Source organism: Pseudorca crassidens, chromosome 4 (assembly GCF_039906515.1).
Source record: "Pseudorca crassidens isolate mPseCra1 chromosome 4, mPseCra1.hap1, whole genome shotgun sequence".
NCBI lineage: Eukaryota > Metazoa > Chordata > Mammalia > Artiodactyla > Delphinidae > Pseudorca > Pseudorca crassidens.
Window position 1 is genome coordinate 60962290 of NC_090299.1, and position 19920 is coordinate 60982209.

General features: G+C 36.1%; 1 protein-coding gene across 3 annotated transcripts in view; it reads right to left on the reverse strand.

Moving 5' to 3' along the window:
• ARAP2 (ArfGAP with RhoGAP domain, ankyrin repeat and PH domain 2) overlaps window positions 1-19920 on the reverse strand; it is a 199542-nt gene that overhangs the window by 116463 nt on the left and 63159 nt on the right. For all 3 annotated transcript variants that reach the window (XM_067735692.1, XM_067735690.1, XM_067735691.1), the window contains one exon: window positions 10515-10693. In XM_067735692.1, the coding sequence (XP_067591793.1) occupies window positions 10515-10693 (179 nt within the window). The remainder of the gene's footprint in view (window positions 1-10514; window positions 10694-19920) is intronic.

Below are 19920 nucleotides of genomic sequence, written 5' to 3' on the forward strand. Positions count from 1 at the left end.
AGGTAGTCACTTTCAATACATGGTAACACGATAGCATTTGAAGCTTGACAGGCTATTAATAAAGCAAGGGTCTCTTCACATGAAACATAAGTTGACTAGGACATAGATCTTGAACTACATATACCTGTTAACAGTTAGGCACTTTTTCACCTTTAGCCATTTAAAAAAGGGAACTAACAGTGAACTAATCCTTACCATGTGCCCAGCCGTTTTCCAGTTGGGGGAGCCAGATGACACTGTGAGGCTGGTATAATTACTATTTAGATGAAAAGAAGGGAAAACCGAGGCTCAAAAAGGTAAAGTGAGGCGGAAAGTGCGGCTGGCTGTACATGGTAGAAAGGGACTGAAACCCAAGCCGTCTGACTGCTCACTCTTTGTTCTGCTGTATGTCGTTACCTCTGCTCTGTCACATTATTTTCCTCATTTGGTCTCAACCAAAAGCACTACTTATATTACAATTTTATCTCATTTCCAATATTTTATTACTTTCTTCTTCCTTCAATTAGATTCTTTAAAAGCTCCTCTAATGCTATTTTCGTATGAAAGCTGCCATTGGTTCAGCACCTACAGCCACTATGTTCAGCTTGATCTACCAAAATTAGAAACTGTTCAAAAGGCTACAAAGTCTGCCTTCGAAGCATTAAAGTTTGCAATATATTATCTAGCCATAAGGGTTCTGGAATTTGATTTATCAACCATCTCACACCTTAAAAATATAATTAATCTGTACCTTGAAAAATGAATTATCTATGTGAACAGGTTCAGATTAAATGTGTTCTGAATTCCTAAATTAAATTATGACTAGGAAAAAGTAGCCATACTAAAGACGACTGCAAAAAATATTGGTCCACTTTCAGGAAGGACACTTCTGGCAGAGACTGTGAAAGAAACAATTCACAGGTCTTCTCTTTGTCTCTCCTGTTGTACAAGCTAAAAGCAAAAGTACTATTTTCCTATCTCCCCTGCAGCTAGGAGTGAACATATGTCATACTTATGGTCAATAAAATATAAATAATTCCTGGCCTGGGGGGCAAGAGAAGGGGGGTGGAGAGACACATCTTCAAAGAAAAGACTTTCATTCCTTGCCTTTCCATCTTCTCGGGAAACAACATCTAGAAGCACAAAGCCATTTTAGAATGTAATAAGCATCCTTGAGATGAAAAGCCTGAGGACAAATTCTTGTACTGTAAGGATGCCAGAGTGAGGAGAAAATAAATAGGAAGAATCTTGTTCTCTGATGGCATTAGCAAGAGATTTGTTAAAACAAATCCCTGTCTATTTAAACTATCCTTCAGGTTTTTGTCATCTGATACTAATACATTCCTGGTTGATAAAATAAGTGGAATAAAACAACATTATAACAAATTTCCCCCATTCGTAGAGGGTTTCCATTCACAAACTGCAGAAAAGTTTCACTTCATATTTTTAAAAATGTACAAGTTTTTAGTTAGAATGAAGAAATGACCCATTTGTAACTTGAGTATGATTTTTTCTGATGAAAGAACAATGGTTAATTTTGTTGGAAGAAACAAGCCAGAAATTGAGCCAGGAATATAAAAGATGCAGAGACATGCTAGGTGTTGTGAAATACTTGGAAGGTGATATACTTCCACTTTGTATCATAAGCCCACCTAACAAAAAACAGTACTATATGGAGGAGGAGAATCAAACTTTTCCAACCTGTCCCATTTTAATAAGTTTTAGCATATTGGTATCGAGTTAAACTTATAATTATCAAATTAAAGAAAACAGATTCTCAGTTATCTATACCAATGCTCCTGCTGGATAATGTAACTATTGGAGAAACTCCCAGGGCATGTGATTAGAAATTCAAACTCTCTTTTATAAATCAGAAAATAAAGTAGGGGTAGCCAGGTAAGATATTTTAGAAACAGCTTTCTGATGGCTCAGCTTGATATGGGGGTACCTCTAGAATAAAACAGTCAGGCTGCATCTTCTTCAAACAATTCTCTGTGATGCAGCTTTTGACCAGACCTGGCTATCAGACTACTCCCGCTTATTATTCTCTGATGGGGGCCTGGCCTGCAGGTACCGCGTGTTACTCAGGGTGGAGATACAGACTCAGACCATCAGACTAGCAGATGGTAAGACTGACAACCTTGGATGGAAACTGATGAGCCTTATCAAGGCTCCAGCCTGAAGAGATGGTACCTCACTTCAACAAGCAAGTCGTGAAGTATCTACATATAAAGCTGCGACTTCTGTTAAAAATAAAACAAGTGAGGGTTGGCTCAAGGCCCCAGATTTCTCCCAAGCAAGGCAAAGATGATTTTGTAGCCTGGAAAGAAACTGTAACCCATTTATCAGCTGCTTGCCATGGCCATATGGTTCTGAGTAATTAGAGTATCCCCTGAACTCACCGGCACAAATGGACTGTAAAATGTACAGCAGAGTAACAAAATAAATGTCAGTGCTCTTGAAAGCTATTAAATAGGAAACAACTGCATTTCTTACTAAAAATATTTGTGGTGACATTAAGCCATCTTTTCACACAGTCTTTACAACATGTTTAGAACATATCTCGCTCCTAGATGCTCATCAAAATTACCTGTGTTGATCTCTTCCTCCCACCCTGAGCTTCCTGATCCCATGAATCAGAGGGCTTGCCTAAGGATTTTCAGTTAAAAAAAAAAAAGCAAAACAAAACTACCACCATACGATTCTCATACCTAGCCAATACTGAGAAACACTGAATTAGACGGCAGAACCAGCTGTAGAATCTAGACAGTATGAGTCTACAGCACTTAAATATCAGGATACAAACATTTCTCTCTGCCTTCTGCAGAGCAAAAAAAAAGCATGCAGTCAGATTATACAAAAACCATTTGAAATTATTAAGGCTAGTGGTTAAAAATAGGCTGGTCAGAACACAGTGACACACTGGATTGTCAAGAACCTATTTGTCCTGTATTCCAACCCTTCTGCTAATGTCCAAAGCTTTAAAAGCATTGGTCTTCATTAAGCATATACACTCCATAACTGATTTAATATCTGTTAGTGTAGTGCTCTGAAGCTTACAAACAGCTATGAACTCTTATTTGATTTTCTTAACAATTCTGCGAAGAAGGCAGAGCAGATACATACTCCCAGTTAACTAATTGTTATTACTATTGTTATTTTATACCTCTTGAATTTGAAGGCAACCGAACATATTACCTATTAAAAAGTTAATTACAAGAAAATGCATGCTTAAGAATAACTAGCAGGCATGTATAAATTTTGTAAAATGGCATGGAATGTGAGTGTTAAACTTTCAAGAAAATTAAATTACCCATTAACTACAATCTGATTGTGAGTACTATTCTCATTTTGAAAAATAAGCACGAGTCGGGAACATGCCAAACTTCAACCTTTAAAACCCTATAAACGGCATTGAAAAAAAACAATAGCGTAGAAATTCAATAGGTAGAAATATATTGTTACAGAAAACGTAAAGCTAAAAACAGATTCTGGAGTAAACTGTATTTTACACTTAATTTGCTGTCATACTATGTAGGATCTCAAAGAGCATGAATGGCCACACTTGGCAGAGCAGGTCTGATGTTACAAAGGTGATGATGATGATGTGGGCACCAAGAGTCAGAACTGGGGGAGAATCTTTGCTGATCCATTTACTGGCTGTATGACTACTGGCAAGGTCCTTAATTCACCTAGACCTCCATTTCCTCATTTATGAAAAGATAGGACTATCTACCTTATATAGCATTGCTATAAAAACTGAATAAAGAAATACACGTTGGGGGTCTGATACATCCAGACAGTCCCCTGATTTGAGGGTTCTAAATACAGAATTTGTCTTCAATGAGAATATATCCATTTTATTTACAGTGACTGAAAGTATTCACACCAATGATTCCATATTCAACATTCAGATTAGAATTAACGGCAAATATTTACCACGACACTGAAATGGGTTATTTGTACAAATGCGTAGCGACAGAACCTGGCTCAAACTACCTTTTAAAACTACAAAGTGAAAGAGCAAAACAACCGTTTGATTCCTAAACAGCAAAATTAAAGAAGGGTTTGTTAACCCCAAATTCGATGAAATCTCAAACTTATTTTTGGAAACACCAGATGCCAGGTTTCCAGGCCAGGAATGTAAGAACTCGGTGCTTAGATATTTGTGGAAAACAGATGTGGCATTGTATGACATTGGCACCAGATTTCCAGGGAAACACCAGATGCAGAGTTTGGCCAGATACAGAACCAGAGAAACAGCAGGCCACCACCTCCATCCTGCTGCACCACACAAGCCAGAGCCCTATTCTGTTAGAGTTTCATTCCCATGCCAGACACGAGGGAACGTTATGTTGGGGGAATGAGTCCCTTGCTATACCCCGACTTGAGAATGTTTAATCAAGTGAATGTAGTTAAAACCTCAATGCCACAATTATCATTAAATGGGTAACACAAACCCACCAAGCAAGACATCTGGTTGTAATGAATTCCCTAATATTAACATGATATTCAAAAACTCATCAGGAAAAGATGGGAGACTGGCTTTCAGGACAACATAACAAATGGAAACCAAAGTCAGTTATCTTAAATTCACCTCATATCTATTAGCAGAAATTCCGTTCAAGTAGCAGTACCATATATATAACACTACATATATATACCTGAGGGTATGTTCATATTTCATTACCTATCTAAAATTTTAAAAATACTGGCTTATATACTACACCCACATCATTTCAAGATAAATAAATGTATAAAATAATTATTTTTCAGAATACACAAAGTCTATTAGCTTTGAACTGGAAAAAAACACACAATTTATCTCTATAAACAAAATTTCTATGTAACAAAACTTAACTGAAAAGACTTCCCTGGTGGTGCAGTGGTTAAGAATCTGCCTGCCAATGTAAGGGACACGGGTTCGAGCCCTGGCCTGGGAAGATCCCACATGCCGCGGAGCAAGTAAGCCCGTGCGCCACAACTACTGAGCCTGAGCTCTAGAGCCAGCAAGCCACAACTACTGAGCCCACACGCCACAACTACTGAAGCCTGCGCACCTAGAACCCGTGCTCTGCAACAAGAGAAGCCACCGCAATGAGAAGCCCGCACACAGCAACGAAGACCCAACACAGCCAAAAATAAATAAATAAGTAAATAAAAATTAACTGAAAAGTGAAAAATAAGCAACAGCTTAGAAAAACAGTTGCAGAAAACATGACACGAAGATAAATATCTATATTATATGAAGAGCTTAAAGAAATTGTCAGGAGTGACAATATAATTCCAGTAAATAAATAGGAAAAAATGAAAAGAGAATACATAAAGAAGAAAATAATATTAAAAGAAAAATTTTTTTCAAATATAAACTTTCTAGTCATGAAGACAGCTGTAAATGACTATTAATTCAACCATTTCATTCTACAAATGTTTACTGAGTGTCAGCTACTTGCCCGGAACTCCTAAGGGCACAACAGTGAATGAATAAAGTAAACTGTCACAGCCTTAATTTGGGAATATAAAAATAATAACACTTTTAAAGTTAAAATGAAACTGGTACCTATTCTCTGTTAGGTACCTATTCAGGTACCTAACAACATTTTAAATATAAACAATTCTTTAGAAAAGGGTCATAGGAATTCTTGTCCAAAAAGCAAATCTAAAAGAAAGAAAAGGCTACCAACAGAAGGCTCTCAGAAATCTCATTTATTTATCACGATGTGTTACCCCCATCAGAAGGTAAGATCCTAAAGAGCAGGGACCTTGTGGGTTACCAGTGAGCCCCTAGTGCTTGGAGCAGCACCCAGCAATGAAGAGGTACCCAATAAACTTTTGTAAAACAGATGAATAAATAAACACAGTGAACTGTAATCAAACTCTATTACACAACTCATTTTATACAAAGTTGAAGTAACAATGTGGAAAAACTATCATAATTATAATATATTGCAGGCATATAAACATAAGCAGAAACAAGGAATAGAAGAAACTATGCAAAAATTAAACACATGGGGGGTGGGCTGAGAGATGGTGTAAGCATTTAAAGGGATAACATTTAATTTATATAATAGCACCACAGTGTTTTTCAACTGAGTAATTAGGTAAAGAATTTTAGTATCTATTTTTACTTTGCCATCTTCCTCTCTAACAAATGTTTCTACATATCACTTCATAGTTCTTTTCTGCCTCTTATAGCCCATCTGGAAAAACAAAAAAACAAAAAAAAAACCCCCTAACATTCCCTAAGGCATTTCTCCTACTCAGAAGCCACTTCAAGTTAGTTTCAACAATCTGCTAATAAATGAAAGGGAAAGAAAGAGAGTTAAAAAAAGTAAATCTTTGAACTGAGCAACTGAGAAAGTGAAAAGTCCATGTTAATTGCATAGAGTTTAGACCTGGCAGTGTACCGTTGAGAACGTGCAGATTGGCATCTTCCTTTCTGTTATCATGCCACTTTTCTTAAAAAATAAGGAATTTCAAAAATAAGACCATAATTATGATAGTCTATTCTAATAGCTATTTTAACTTAGAAAATATAAGTTCTTCATTCAGTAGAAGGGATAGATCCAGAAAAAAATGAAAGTAGTACTGCAAATATATCTGTACGGATGCTTGACATGGAATATTAAGGACACCTATTGGAAGTAAAGGAAAAGCACTAGAAAAGATAAACGATAATCCACAAAGTTAGAGTAAATTTCCAGACATACACACAGAGTTAAAGGAACTTATGGGAAATAACATTTTCAAATTGTTTTTCAAATACTTTCCTGTATGCTGATTTTGCAAATGGAGTTTTAATTTTTCCAATAGATCACACTCTGGTAACAAAAGTTTGTATGCAGAAAAAGGAATTAAGCAGTTATCATATAATTTATAAGCTGAAAAATTTAAATTTTATATAAAAATTGAGATTGTAGGAAAAAACCCCAAAACAGTAGCTATAGTTTAGAACCATACACAAGTTATTAGTAGTAGTTTTTCAAAACTATTTAAAAACTTATTACCACTAAAAAATGATTTTCTTAAATTTCCACTTAAACATTTGCACATTTCAAAGTGTTTGATCAGGAAAAAGACACACTTCCAAGTGAAAGTTAACCTCCAAAAGAGGTATAGCAACCCCAAGATTAGGGATGATGAACTAAAAGCAGCACTCAGTGCTGTCACAGGAGATCTTTACACATTTTCCATCTCCAGAAATATCTCGTTTCTTTGGCTGGATGCTTATCATTTTTCAAGAAGAAAAACCCGTAAAGCAGTGATTTACTGTGTGTGGTTTTTGCATCAGCAGTCACTGAGTCAACTGGGATGCTTTATAGGAATACAGATTCAAACCCCTGTCCCCAGAAATAAGTCAATGGGTCTGGAATGAGCCCAGATATCTGGAATTTTAACATGCAACTTAAATAATGGCCTTAGAGATAGTAATCCAACTCTCTTCTTCACATGATGCCATTCAAACTGGAAGAGATTAGCTTAATTATCTGAGCCAATCAGTAGCAGAGCAAGAATGAAAACCCAGAACGGCTATAGCCCAGTCCAATCTTCTTTGCTCTAAATAAGCTTCCAATCTTCCATTTTAATAACTCTTCAACACATTCTGTAGCAGCTACCCTTCCACCTCTATCCACTGTTTGTTTACTTCCTCTGGAGAAAGTTCCAAAGTAAACTAGTAAAACTATGTATAAATAGAGGCAAGAAAAATGAAAATAGTTCATATGTGAGGGGGATGTAGGTCAGTTTTATTTTTTATTTTATTTATACTGTAAGTTATGTGGGTGATAAAAATCACTATTTTAATTTTTTTTAAACTAAGCTTTGATTCTTGGACTTAAATTAGATGTAATACAAATTAAGATACAGAGATTCAAATCTAACATCTCTTACATTTTTACGATTAGTTTTTTTTCTATCATTTAAAAAAAACATAAGATTACTTCAGTGTTGTGTGTATAAAGCTTTTAGAAGGGACACCTAACTATTTTACTATCTTTTAGTGCTTTTCCTAAAACACTAGATTAAAGCCCTCTGCATTCAGAAGGACTCCTTATTTAGCCTGTCACCTAAGTTCTTTCCACAGTCTGCTCAACCACGTAAGAAAACCCACGAGCAACTTTCCTCTGGAGAGAAAGACATATACCAGGATGTAAAAATAGATGAAACTGGAATGGTATGTCAGGGCCTAAACATGAAGGGCCTTCCTTAATTTATCCATCTGGTCTTGAGCCAACTAATTAATTCTGTAAGACTTGACTCAAGACCAAGTGCCTTAAGACCTGGCTCTATATAATATGATGCAATTTTTTTTTAAGACCGCATATACAAACAATGGTGTGCACTTTTTAAAGGCGCACATATGGGCATGTTAAAGCATTGAAAACAGACTCGAAATATACATTCATCAAAAATAGGTTTACTTCTCAAAAGATGAGGAGGGGTCCAGCATAAATGCTTTAATTTTTAAGGAGATAATATTGATTAGTTGTATATGGAAGTGTTTCTAATTCCCAGACTTCACTAGATGCCCTTTTTGCCCTTCTCTGTAACTTCTGCACAAGTCTAATAAAGTACTGAGCTCACCATCCACCATAAATGCTGACTTGTCTGACTTTTCCTCCTGGAAGGTAAGACGTGTTCTCCTCAGTAAACACATCATTTTTAGAGTGTCTGACATGGTATACAATGTTTACTGAATGCACACTCTGAACCTCCTAGGCAACTAAGTTATTCAAGGAAAGAATTCTTAGTCTATTTCTAAAAGGTCACAAGCCAGAAATTTTCTTTTCAACATACACTTTAAAAAGACACTTTGATACAGTGGCTAAGAAGCTAGGCTTAGAGTTATAAAGTTCTTGTTTTAAATTAAACTCTGCATGATGAACTGTAATCCTTAAACAAGTTACTTAATTGTCATTCTCCTCATCTATAAAAAATGGATAAGAATATCTTCCTCCTACCTTTGTGGGGAAGATTAAAAGGGAATGTTTATAAATTAATTAGCACAGTACCTGGTACCCAACATATGGTGGTCATTATTATGCTCTTCAAGCTCAATTATTATTAAAGCAAGAGTTTCTTATAATTTTTTGCTAACCAGAAAGTATGAACAAAACTTTAAAAATATATACTTTTAGAGGATAACATAAACCCAGATAATCTAGCTAACGTCAATAATGAAACTAGTAATTGGAAGCCCACCAGGTCTGTGCAAGTAAAAAATGAATACCTCAATTAATTTGGCAGAGTAACTTCCATTCTGATACATGCAAATTTTGCATTTTTAACCTTATTCCAATTTTTTTTTAAGTTTTAAGCATCTTCACAGACTGAAAATGTTCATATTCAATTCATACACATTATTAAGCTGTACATCACCACCCTTCTTGAGGAACATGCTAACTCTCCATGTTATTAATATGCCAACAGTGCTCAATGATGCCTTCCACAGTTAATTGGCTAAGAAATCTTATCCTTAAAAATGTAATTAATAAACCCACACTGAAGTTCAGAGGATGCCTTGGATAAAGATCTATAGTTAATTTTTTTGAAACTACTGTTTGTTTTGAGTTGCTATCTCTATCTTCTGTTATGAAAAATGTCAGCATTTATATTTCACTTTATCGTAACCCATGATAATTTATCACAAAATAAGTTCATGTTAGATTGGATACCCAAAACACACTGCTTAATTCCACAAATAATGACTAAGTATCTAATACATTCTAGGCTGAAAGATTAAAAATTCATTCCTAAAAAGGGGTAAGAAAATAATTTTCTTATACATATTAAAAACCAGGTATGTTAGAGAAAAAGAAGTCTACAGAATCAAATGAAATTAACAGAATTTGTTAAAACTAACATCAGTCTCCTCAAAACGTTTAAATTCTCTACTGAGTCCTTTGATGTTAACAAATTTAATATCCCAACAATCTATCTTATTTATATATGTGATATGTGTGTGTATGCATGCGTGTGAATGTGTGTCTATCAATCACTTGTCTCTTGTCAATTATCTCCTCGGCAAGCAACGTATCTACTCCAAAAAAACCGACAAAAACAAAACCAAAAAAAAAACCCAAATCCTGTAAACTGAAGAAAATATGTTACCTGTGCCTACTCTATAATTTTCTGTCACAAAACAAAAGAAATAACAACAGGCGCAGAACGAGGTCTATTCAACAACGGCTGTAATGGTTAATTGGTTCTTAATTATTCTCTCATGTAGTTTTGTAATGTTACTTCAGCTAAGAATACTTTTCAAAAATTAATTTTCATGATTCTATTTCCTCAGTTCCTTCAAAGGGTGATGTCCAGTCTCAAATTTGATGTAGATTACCTTCCTGATTCTGGTGGAACTGAGAAAATTCAACAGAGCAACTCTTTGTTATATGTAGTGGAGTACAGAAGGCAAAAGCAAAACTCTATCAGTAAAACATGAATAAGTCTAACAAACAAAGCACTGTTGTTAATGTAGCTTTGTCACGTTTGTAATGTAAGGAACCACAATTTGCAATCACTGTAACATAGCTCACCTGTTCATTTTTGCAAAGCCACACACTGTTTCCACTTAACACAGTAAAAATTTTAGCTTTATAGCCTCTCAGTTCAAGATATCCACATTTCTCAGGTGCAACAGCTCCTTGAGACTGCGAGGAAAGGGCCTGTAACTTCAGTGCATTTAACAGGATGCTGATCCAGTCATTTCTCTCCTCTGAAAATGGACAGGAGAAAATACATATGTTTAGTAAGTTATAAACACATACAAACGTGGAAAGAGATTGACTTTCTCTGGAACAGATCGTTTACAGATTCTTTCCCAGAACCAAGATCTAAATGCTACTGTCGGCAGGGCAAATGGCCCAATTTTGTTAGGGAAAATAAATAACACTTATTAGTCATTCCTTGGTAACCACAGGAGATTGGTCCCAGGACCCACAGCGGGTACCAAACTCTGTAGATGCTGAAGTCCCTTACAGTCAGTCAGCCCTCTGCATCCTCAGGTTCATCAACTGAGGGTTCCACCAACCAGGGATCAAAAATGTCCTCAGATGTGGAAATCAAGGATATGGAGGGCCGACTGTACTCAGATGTCCTGTAACCAATATCACTGGCTTCAACTGGCAGCTAAATAGAAATGCAAGATCCTAGACCCCCCTACAGACTTGATGAATCAGAATCTTCAATTTAAGAAGATCTCCAGATGATGTGTATCCATGTTAACGTCTAAGTAGCATTCTGTTAGATTATTCATGAGATTGGATTGTCTCTTTTAATATAAGAAAGTAATATGGCTACTGAACAGGTAACAGATTGTACCCAGCAATGCAGTTACTAAAATATCCAGAAAAACTTACTTTCTAACAGGCACTTGGAATCTACTCAAGAGTGTGCTTGCCTTGATATTCACTCACCCATTCCATTCACTAACAATAGCATCTTCATCTGTTGAATTAAAACTTAGTTCTCTCACTCTTTCCACAAAGTGATCTTCAACTATGTACAACACATTGTGTTACAGGCATAGGAATTCAATCCAGTCCCCAAAGAGCAATCAAAGCTATAAGTCAAGTTTGATATGAACACGTAATGGAACACAGAATACTACAAATGTCATGCAAGAGGTATCAAATAATGTATGAGTCAATTCAATGGAGGTAAGTGATTTGCTGAAGGTCATATAGCACGTGAGTATTAAAATTAGGAGAATCAAATGTTTTAATTCTCAGACAATTGTCCTCGGCACTATGAGAAAAAAAAAAAAGGATATTTGTGCAAGCTCTTGAGGATGTGGAGCAATTTAAAAGACAAAACTGGAGTTTTGGGAGGAGGATGAGCAAAACAGAATTCTAAGCACAAGACCAAAGGCGGAAACAACAAACATCTGCTCAGGGACTAATTTATGAATGAGCATATTTATAATTCTGAACTCACAAAGAAATAATGGGAAATAGGGCTGGAGATCCTACAGTGCCTAGGAGAGGAATTTAGTCTTTATTATGGAGGCAAAAGAAAACCATTTCAAAATTCTTGGCAAGAAATGGACATGATTAAGATGACAGACCAAACTGGAAGCTTGGAGGTCAGGAATAAGGCAATAGAGTCTTAAAGTATACAATGAAAAGGGAAACATATGGAGAGTCAAGATATTAAGGAGAGTAAAAAATAGCCGTGGTTTTGAATATGTTTGACACATGTTCACCAAAAAATGAATAAATTACTCAGAATAAAAGGTAGCTGGGTATCATGAGTCAACCAAAGAAGGTAGAAGGTTGTATTAACAGAACCACCTGAGGTTTTTAGCTCCCTGGCATGAGCATCCAGGCAGACTGATAGCAATATGTGAATGAAGGTAACCTATACAAGGGAAGACTCATGACAGTGGATAAATGTTTAATGTAAAAGGAGAAGAAATGGTATACACCTGAGGTATAACTGATTCTAGGAGGCTAGAAAATGGGCCAGCAAAAAACAAATGGAAAAGTGATTATTAAGGTAAAAAGGAAAAAAAACAAAACAGGCTAAATTCCAGGTAGGAAACTTTTTTGAGAAGGAAAGAGTAAGTAGGACCCAAGCTTGGGAAATTGCCTAGTATCTCAGATCCTTCTAAGACAGGTCTGGTTAGAGGTGATGTCATTGTGGATTGAAATAAGTCTCCATATTAGACTTGCTTACATTCCAGCATGGATCCAGAGTTATTTTACAATACAAGTCTTAATTTTTAAAGTATCTTCATTCTTTCTCACCTTCAAAACTACTAAAACCAGCTAGCTGTGTCTTTAATGACCAAGGCCAAAGTATTTATTAAAAACTCATTCAACAATATTTTATTGCAGGTATTACATAATCCTCAATAACAGTGTTTGTTCCTATATACCAAGTTTCCCCAGCATTATTATAAAGTAGAAGACATGAAAATATTCAGGTAACTAAGCCTATGTCAATACACAGTAGCTACTCTACATTTTACATCTACACAGACTGCACTGTAATAATTTATTACATTTTCAGTAACAGCAAAAGACCTTCCACTCTACTTGGTGATTACTTGTGATCATTAAGTCCACACAAGATATTCCTGCCAAGTAAATGGTATATAATGTTTTCTGTTTGTTTATGTTAATCCATATAAATCACTGACTTTGAAATGCAGGTCATAATTTAATGAACGGGGCCAAAGTGATTGTGGTTTCTTTGTCAGGAAATAATTTGAAACTGGCTATTGCATTAACTGTTGGACTTAAGTATATTATGGCTGTATCTCAACAAATGGTGCCCTTATAGCCTAGAAGAATTCTCTAGCTCCTGAGGGCCTCATTTACTAATAGGAAGTACACAGTCATGAAGAAGAACAGAATTGAATAGTAACATTCAGTTTATATTTAATTACCCATACCAATGGAGATAAACAGTGATACAGACAATTCAAACACAATGAAAGAGATTACAGGTGTCATTGGTATTTGGCTTTGCAAAGTGTGCATACTTGAACATGGGGAACATGCTCTGACAAGTCACAATATTCCAAAACAAATAATGACTTCCCCTTGGGCAAAGGCAAAGCTGGATACTAAGCTGGCTTTTGCCTGCTCTTCACACTAAGATACTTTTATTCTTTCCAATAACAAGTGTTTATTGAGCATCTATTTTGATCTTAGCACTGTGCTAAGCACTATTCCCTCTGAGAATACACTCTGATGTTGATATATCTTTGCTCAGAGTAGAGTATTCCAGGTTGGAAAAAGAAAAAAAGGAGTTAGCAATGTCCTCAAACCTCAAATTATTTCTTAAGGTTTTCAGGAATGCCAACTCAGAGTGTACAAATCAAAAAAAAAAGAGGTTAAAAAAATGAACAGGAGAGACTTAACATCCTCTGGACTACTGGATTTAGCACTAGGCATATTCATTAGTAAAAAAGGATTGATTATATGAGGGGTTACTACACAAGTGCCATGTAAAACATTAATAAAAGAATCTAACAAAGTTTGGATGTACTCTTAACTTTTGATATAATATAATCTAACTAAAGATTCCTCAGTGTAACCCATGATCAATATTAGAGAAGGAATTATTACACACCAGTGTTGTTCTTGAAATTGATAATGATTCATTCATACAAATGTCTACTGAGTGCCTACTATGCTCTAAGCCCTATTCTGAATACCAGCCTTACTCTCCAGAAACTTACACTCTTGTGAAAGGAGGAAGGCAATAAAATGTAGACATATATTACACGGCAACAAGTGCAATGGGATAAAATAAAGCACAGGATGAGGGGTACAGAAAGTGCTATTTTATATAGGGTAATAGAAAAAGGCTCAGAAAGAAGGTGGTGGCTAAGCAAAAGCCTAAAGGAAGTGGAAGTGATGGAGCAAGTTAGGAGGAGGACCAGAGGAAGAGCCTTCCAGGATACAGAAAGCAGAAAGTGCCAAGGCCAAGGCAACAGCAGATTTGGCATGCTCGCGGGACAAGAGACCCCTGTAGCTGCAAGGCAGTGAATGAGGTAGAGCACAGAAGGAAACAAGGACAGAGAGACCAGGGTCAGATCATGCATGGACTCTGGAAATCACAGTACTTTACTCTCAGTGAGCTGGAAACATGACAGAGCATATGAAATAAACTGACAGGACCTGACTTTCTTGTTGAAGGATCACTCTGACAACCATACTGAAAATATGCCTGCAGTCGATCAAGGGAGGTTGTGACAATCATCAAGATAGACATGGTGGCTTGTAGGAGAGTGACGGTGGTGGAGATGCTGACAATTGGTCAGAACCCCAACATATTTCCAAAATCAAACTGGTAAGATTTGCTGATGGTCTGGATGGGACCGAGGTAGGAAAAAAGATTCAATGATGACGCCAAAGTTTGTGGCCTATTAAATTATGATAGGCAATCAAAGTACACAACAGAGAACTTTCAACTCCCCTGGCTCTTCCTCCAGATAGCAAATGTTCCATGCCTTGCTCCTTTTTTTTTTAAAATAAGTTTATTTATTTTATTTATTTATCTTCGGCTGCGTTGGGTCTTCCTTGCTGTGCGCGGGCTTTCTCTAGTTGGGGTGAGCGGGAGCTACTCTTCTGTTTTGTAGATAGGTTCACTTGTGCCATACTTTAAATTCCACATATAAGTGATATATGGTATTTGTCTTTCTCTTTCTGACTTACTTCACTTAGTATGATAATCTCTAGTTGCATTCATGTTGCTGCAAATGGCATTATTTTGTTCTTTTTTATGGCTGAGTAGTATTCCATTGTATATCTGTACCACATCTTTTTATGCATTCATTGGTTGATAGACATTTAGGTTGTTTCCATGTTTTGGCCATTGCGAATAGTGCTGCTATGAACATTGGGGTGCATGTATCTTTTTGAGTTATAGTTTTGTCCAGGTATATGCCCAGGAGTGGGATTGTTGGATCATGTGGTAATTCTATTTTTACTTTTCTGAGGAACCTCCATACTGTTTTACATACTGTCTACACCAACTTACATTCCCACCAACAGTGTAGAAGGGTGCCCTTTTCTCCACACCCTCTCCAGCACTTGTTATCTATAGACTTTTTAATGATGGCCATTCTGACCAATGTGAGGTGTACCTCATTATAGTTTTGACTTGCATTTCTCTAATAATTAGTGACGTTGAACATCTTTTCATGTGCCTACTGGCCATCTGTATGTCTTCTTTGGAAAAATGTCTATTAAGGTCTTCTGCCCATTTTTTGAACGGGTTGTTTGTTTTTTGTTGTTGAGTTGTATCGGCTGTTTGTGTATTTTGGAGATTAAGCCTTTGTTGGTTGCATCATTTGCAAATATTTTCTCCCGTTCTGTAGGGGTTTTTTTTGGTTTGGTTTGTTTCTTTGTTTGTTTTATGGTTTCCTTTGCCATGCTTGCAGGTTTGATTAGGTGCCATTTGCTTATTTTTGTTTTTATTTCTATTGCCTTGGGAGACTGACCTAAGAAAACATTGGTACAATTTATGTAAGAGAATGTTTTGCTTATGTTCTCTTCTAGGAGTTTTATGGTGTCATGCCTTATGTTTAAGTCTTTAAGCCATTTTGAGTTTATTTTTGGACCACTCAGAATTCGTAAGCCTTCTAACTATGAGAACTGCCCACTGAAAATGTGATATCACCTGTTTTTTAAAGTAACACAACACCTGTGTGACTACAGGTGCCAAGGGCATACAGACTAACTGAAGGATCATTAGCTGTTACAACCCTCTGAGCAATTCCAGCAATTCTGCTTGAGGACAAAAGGAATCAGATTAAATTTTCTAGTTGAGGAAGAGAATTTTAAAGATGTTATTATTTCAATAAAATTAACTTTCAAGTAAGAAAATGACAATATTTTCACAAGGAAATCCAGGGGAATTGAAGCCTTAGAAAATTTGTGGGGAAAAGATGCCAAATTGTAATCTTCTCTTAGCAACACCAGTGGGCAATGCAGCATTTTTGAAATCTTGACACTGGTTTCAAGGGAGACGAAGGGAGCTGTGTATTTAGGTCACTCAGATACTTTTCACCAAAAATGAAGAATTCATCTCTGTTACGATGTCAAACTACTGCCCCCTTCTGCTCTAAACTTTGATTTTGCTTCTTGATTAGATTGAAGCAAAGTTTAATTAGGCTTAAAGTTCATTAAGTCAAGTTTTTCATAAGCCACTATGGTTGATTTCTCAGTGTCCACCAAATGAAAAATAATCAACCATTTGTATACATAGAAGGAGGAATAAAAAAAACCTTAATACATACAGTATCTTGTTGAAGGTTCCATACCAAATATATAGACACATGTGCCATTTACATATATACACATATACACATACATACACCACACACACCCTTATACACTTATCTTTAAAAATGTGAGTTGTTACTATGTAAAAATGACTTTCAATGAAAACAGCATATTCATTAATTCTATGTTGACAGTCTCAGTTTTCACTGAAGCAGTATTTTCATGGTTTCAAAAATTAAACACCTAATACTTATTTAACAAACAATAATTCATACTAAGGTTCATAAAGTTTTTTTTTGTTTAATAGATCTTTATTGGAGTATAATTGCTTCATAATACTGTGTTAGTTTCTGTTGTACACCAAAGTGAATCAGCCATATGCATACATATGTCCCCATATCTCCTCCCACTTGAGCCTCCCTCTTATCCTCCCTATCCCACCCCTCTAGGTCACCGCAAAGCACTGACCCGACCTCCCTGCGCTATGCTTCTGCTTCCCACCAGCCAACTATTTTACATTCAGTAGTGTATATATGTTGATGCTACTCTCACTTCGCCCCAGCTTCGCCCTCCCACCCCATGTCATCAAGTCCATTCTCTATGTCTACCTCTTTATTCCTTCCCTGCAACTAGGTTCATCAGTACCATTTTTTTTCATAGATTCCATATATATGTGTTAGCATATGGTATTTGTTGTTCTCTTTCTGACTTACTTCACTCTGTATGACAGACTCTAGGTACTTCCACCTCACTACAAATAACTCAATTTCATTTCTTTTTATGGCTGAGTAATATTCCATTGTATATATGTGCCACATCTTCCTTATCCATTCATCTGTCAGTGGACATTTAGGTTGCTTCCACATCCTGGCTATTGTAAATAGTGCTGCAATGAACACTGTGGTATGTGTCTCTTTTTGAATTATGGTTTTCTCAGGGCATATGCCTAGTAGTGGGATTACTGGGTCATATGGTAGTTCTATTTTTAGTTTTTTAAGGAAACTCCATACTGTTTTCCATGGTGGTTGCATCAATTTACATTTCCACCAACAGTGCAGGGGGGTTTCCTTTCCAACACATCCTTTCTAGTATTTATTGTTTCTAGATTTTCTGATGATGGCCATTCTCACCAGCATGAGGTGATACCTCATTGTAGTTTTGATTTGCATTTCTCTAATAATTAGTGATGTTGAGCATCTTTTCATGTGCCTCTTGGCCATCTGTATGTCTTCCTTGGTGAAATGTCTTTAGGTCTTCTGCCCATTTTTTAACTGGATTGTTTGTTCTTTTGCTATTGAGCTCCATGAGCTATCTGTATATTTTGGAGATTAATCCTTTGTCTGTTGATTCGTTTGCAAATAGTTTCTCGAATTCTGAGGGTTGCCTTTTTGTCTTGTTTATGGTTTCTTTGCTGTGCAAAAGCTTTTAAGTTTAATTAGGTCCCATTTGTTTATTTTTGTTTTTATTTCCATTTCTCTAGGAGGTGGGTAAAAAAAGATCTTGCTGTGGTTTATGTCAACGAGTGTTTTTCCTATGTTTTCCTCTAAGACTTTTATAGTGTCTGGTCTTATATTTAGGTCTTTAATACACTTGGAGTTTATTTTTGTGTATGGTGTTAGGTAGTGTTCTAATTTCATTCTTTTACATGTAGCTGTCCAGTTTTCCCAGCACCACTTATTGAAGAGGCTGTCTTTTCTCCACTGTATGTTCTATCCTCCTTTATTGTAAATTTGGTGACAATATGTGCGTGGATTTATCTCTGGGCAGTCTATCCTGTATCATTGATCTATATTTCTGTTTTTGTGCCAGTACCATACTGTCTGGATTACTGTAGCTTTGAGGTGCAGTTTGAAGTTGGGGAGCCTGATTCCTCCAACTCCATTTTTCTTTTTCAGGATTGCTTTGGTTATTCGGGGTCTTTTGTGTTTCCATATGAATTGCAAAATTTTTTGTTCTAATTCTGTGAAGAATGCCATTGGTAGTTTGACAGGGATTGTATTGAATCTGTAGATCGCTTTGGGTAGTATAGTCATTTTCACAATATTGATTCTTCCAATCCAAGAACATGGTATATTTCTTCATCTGTTTATGTCATCTTTGATTTCTTTCATCAGTATTTTATAATTTTCTGAGGACAAGACTTTTGTCTCCTTAGGGAGGTTTATTCCTAGGTATTTTTTTCTTTTTGTTGCAGTGGTAAACAGGAGTGTGTCCTTGATTTCTCTTTCTGATTTTTCATTGTTGGTGTAGAGGAATGGCAGAGATTTCTGTGCATTAATTTTATATCCTGCAACCTTACCAAATTCATTGATTAGTTAGAGTAGTTTTCTGGTGGCATCTTTAGGATTTTCTATGTATAGTATCATGTCATCTGCAAACAGTGACAGTTTTCTTTTCCAATTTGTATTCCTTTTATTTCTTTTTCTTCTCTGATTGTCGTGGCTAGGACTTCCAAAACTATGTTGAATAAGAGTGGCGAGAGTGGACATCCTTGTCCTTTTCCTGATCTTAGTGGAAATGTTTTCAGTTTTTCACCACTGTGTATGTTGCTTGCTATGGGTTTGTCATATATGGTCCTTATTATGTGGAGGTAGGTTCCCTCTATGCCCATTTTCTGGAGAGTTTTCATCCATCATAAATGGGTATTGAATTTTGTCAGAAGCTTTTTCTGCATCTATTGGGATGATCATATGATATTTATCCCTTAATTTGTTAATGTGGTGTATCACAATGTTTGATTTGCGTATATTGAAGAATGCTTGCATCCCTGGGATAAATCCCACTTGATCATGGTGTATGATCCTTTTAATGTACTGTTGGATTCTGTTTGCTAGTATTTTGTTCAGGATTTTTGCATCTATGTTCATCAGTGATATTGGTCTATAATTTTCTTTTTTTGTGAGACCTTTTTCTGGTTTTGTATCAGGGTGATGGTGGTTCGTAGAATGAATTTGGGATTGTTTCTCCCTCTGCAATTTTTTGGAAGAGTTTGAGAAGGACTGGTGTTAGCTGTTCTCTAAATGTTTAATACAATTCGCCTGTGAAGCCCTCTGGTCCTGGACTTTTGTTTGTTGGAAGATTTTTAATTACGGTTTCACTTTCATTGTGATAGGTCTGTTTATATTTTCTAATTCTTTCTGGTTCAGTCTTGGAAAATTGTACCTTTCTAAGAATTTGTCCGTTTCTTCACGGTTGTCCATTT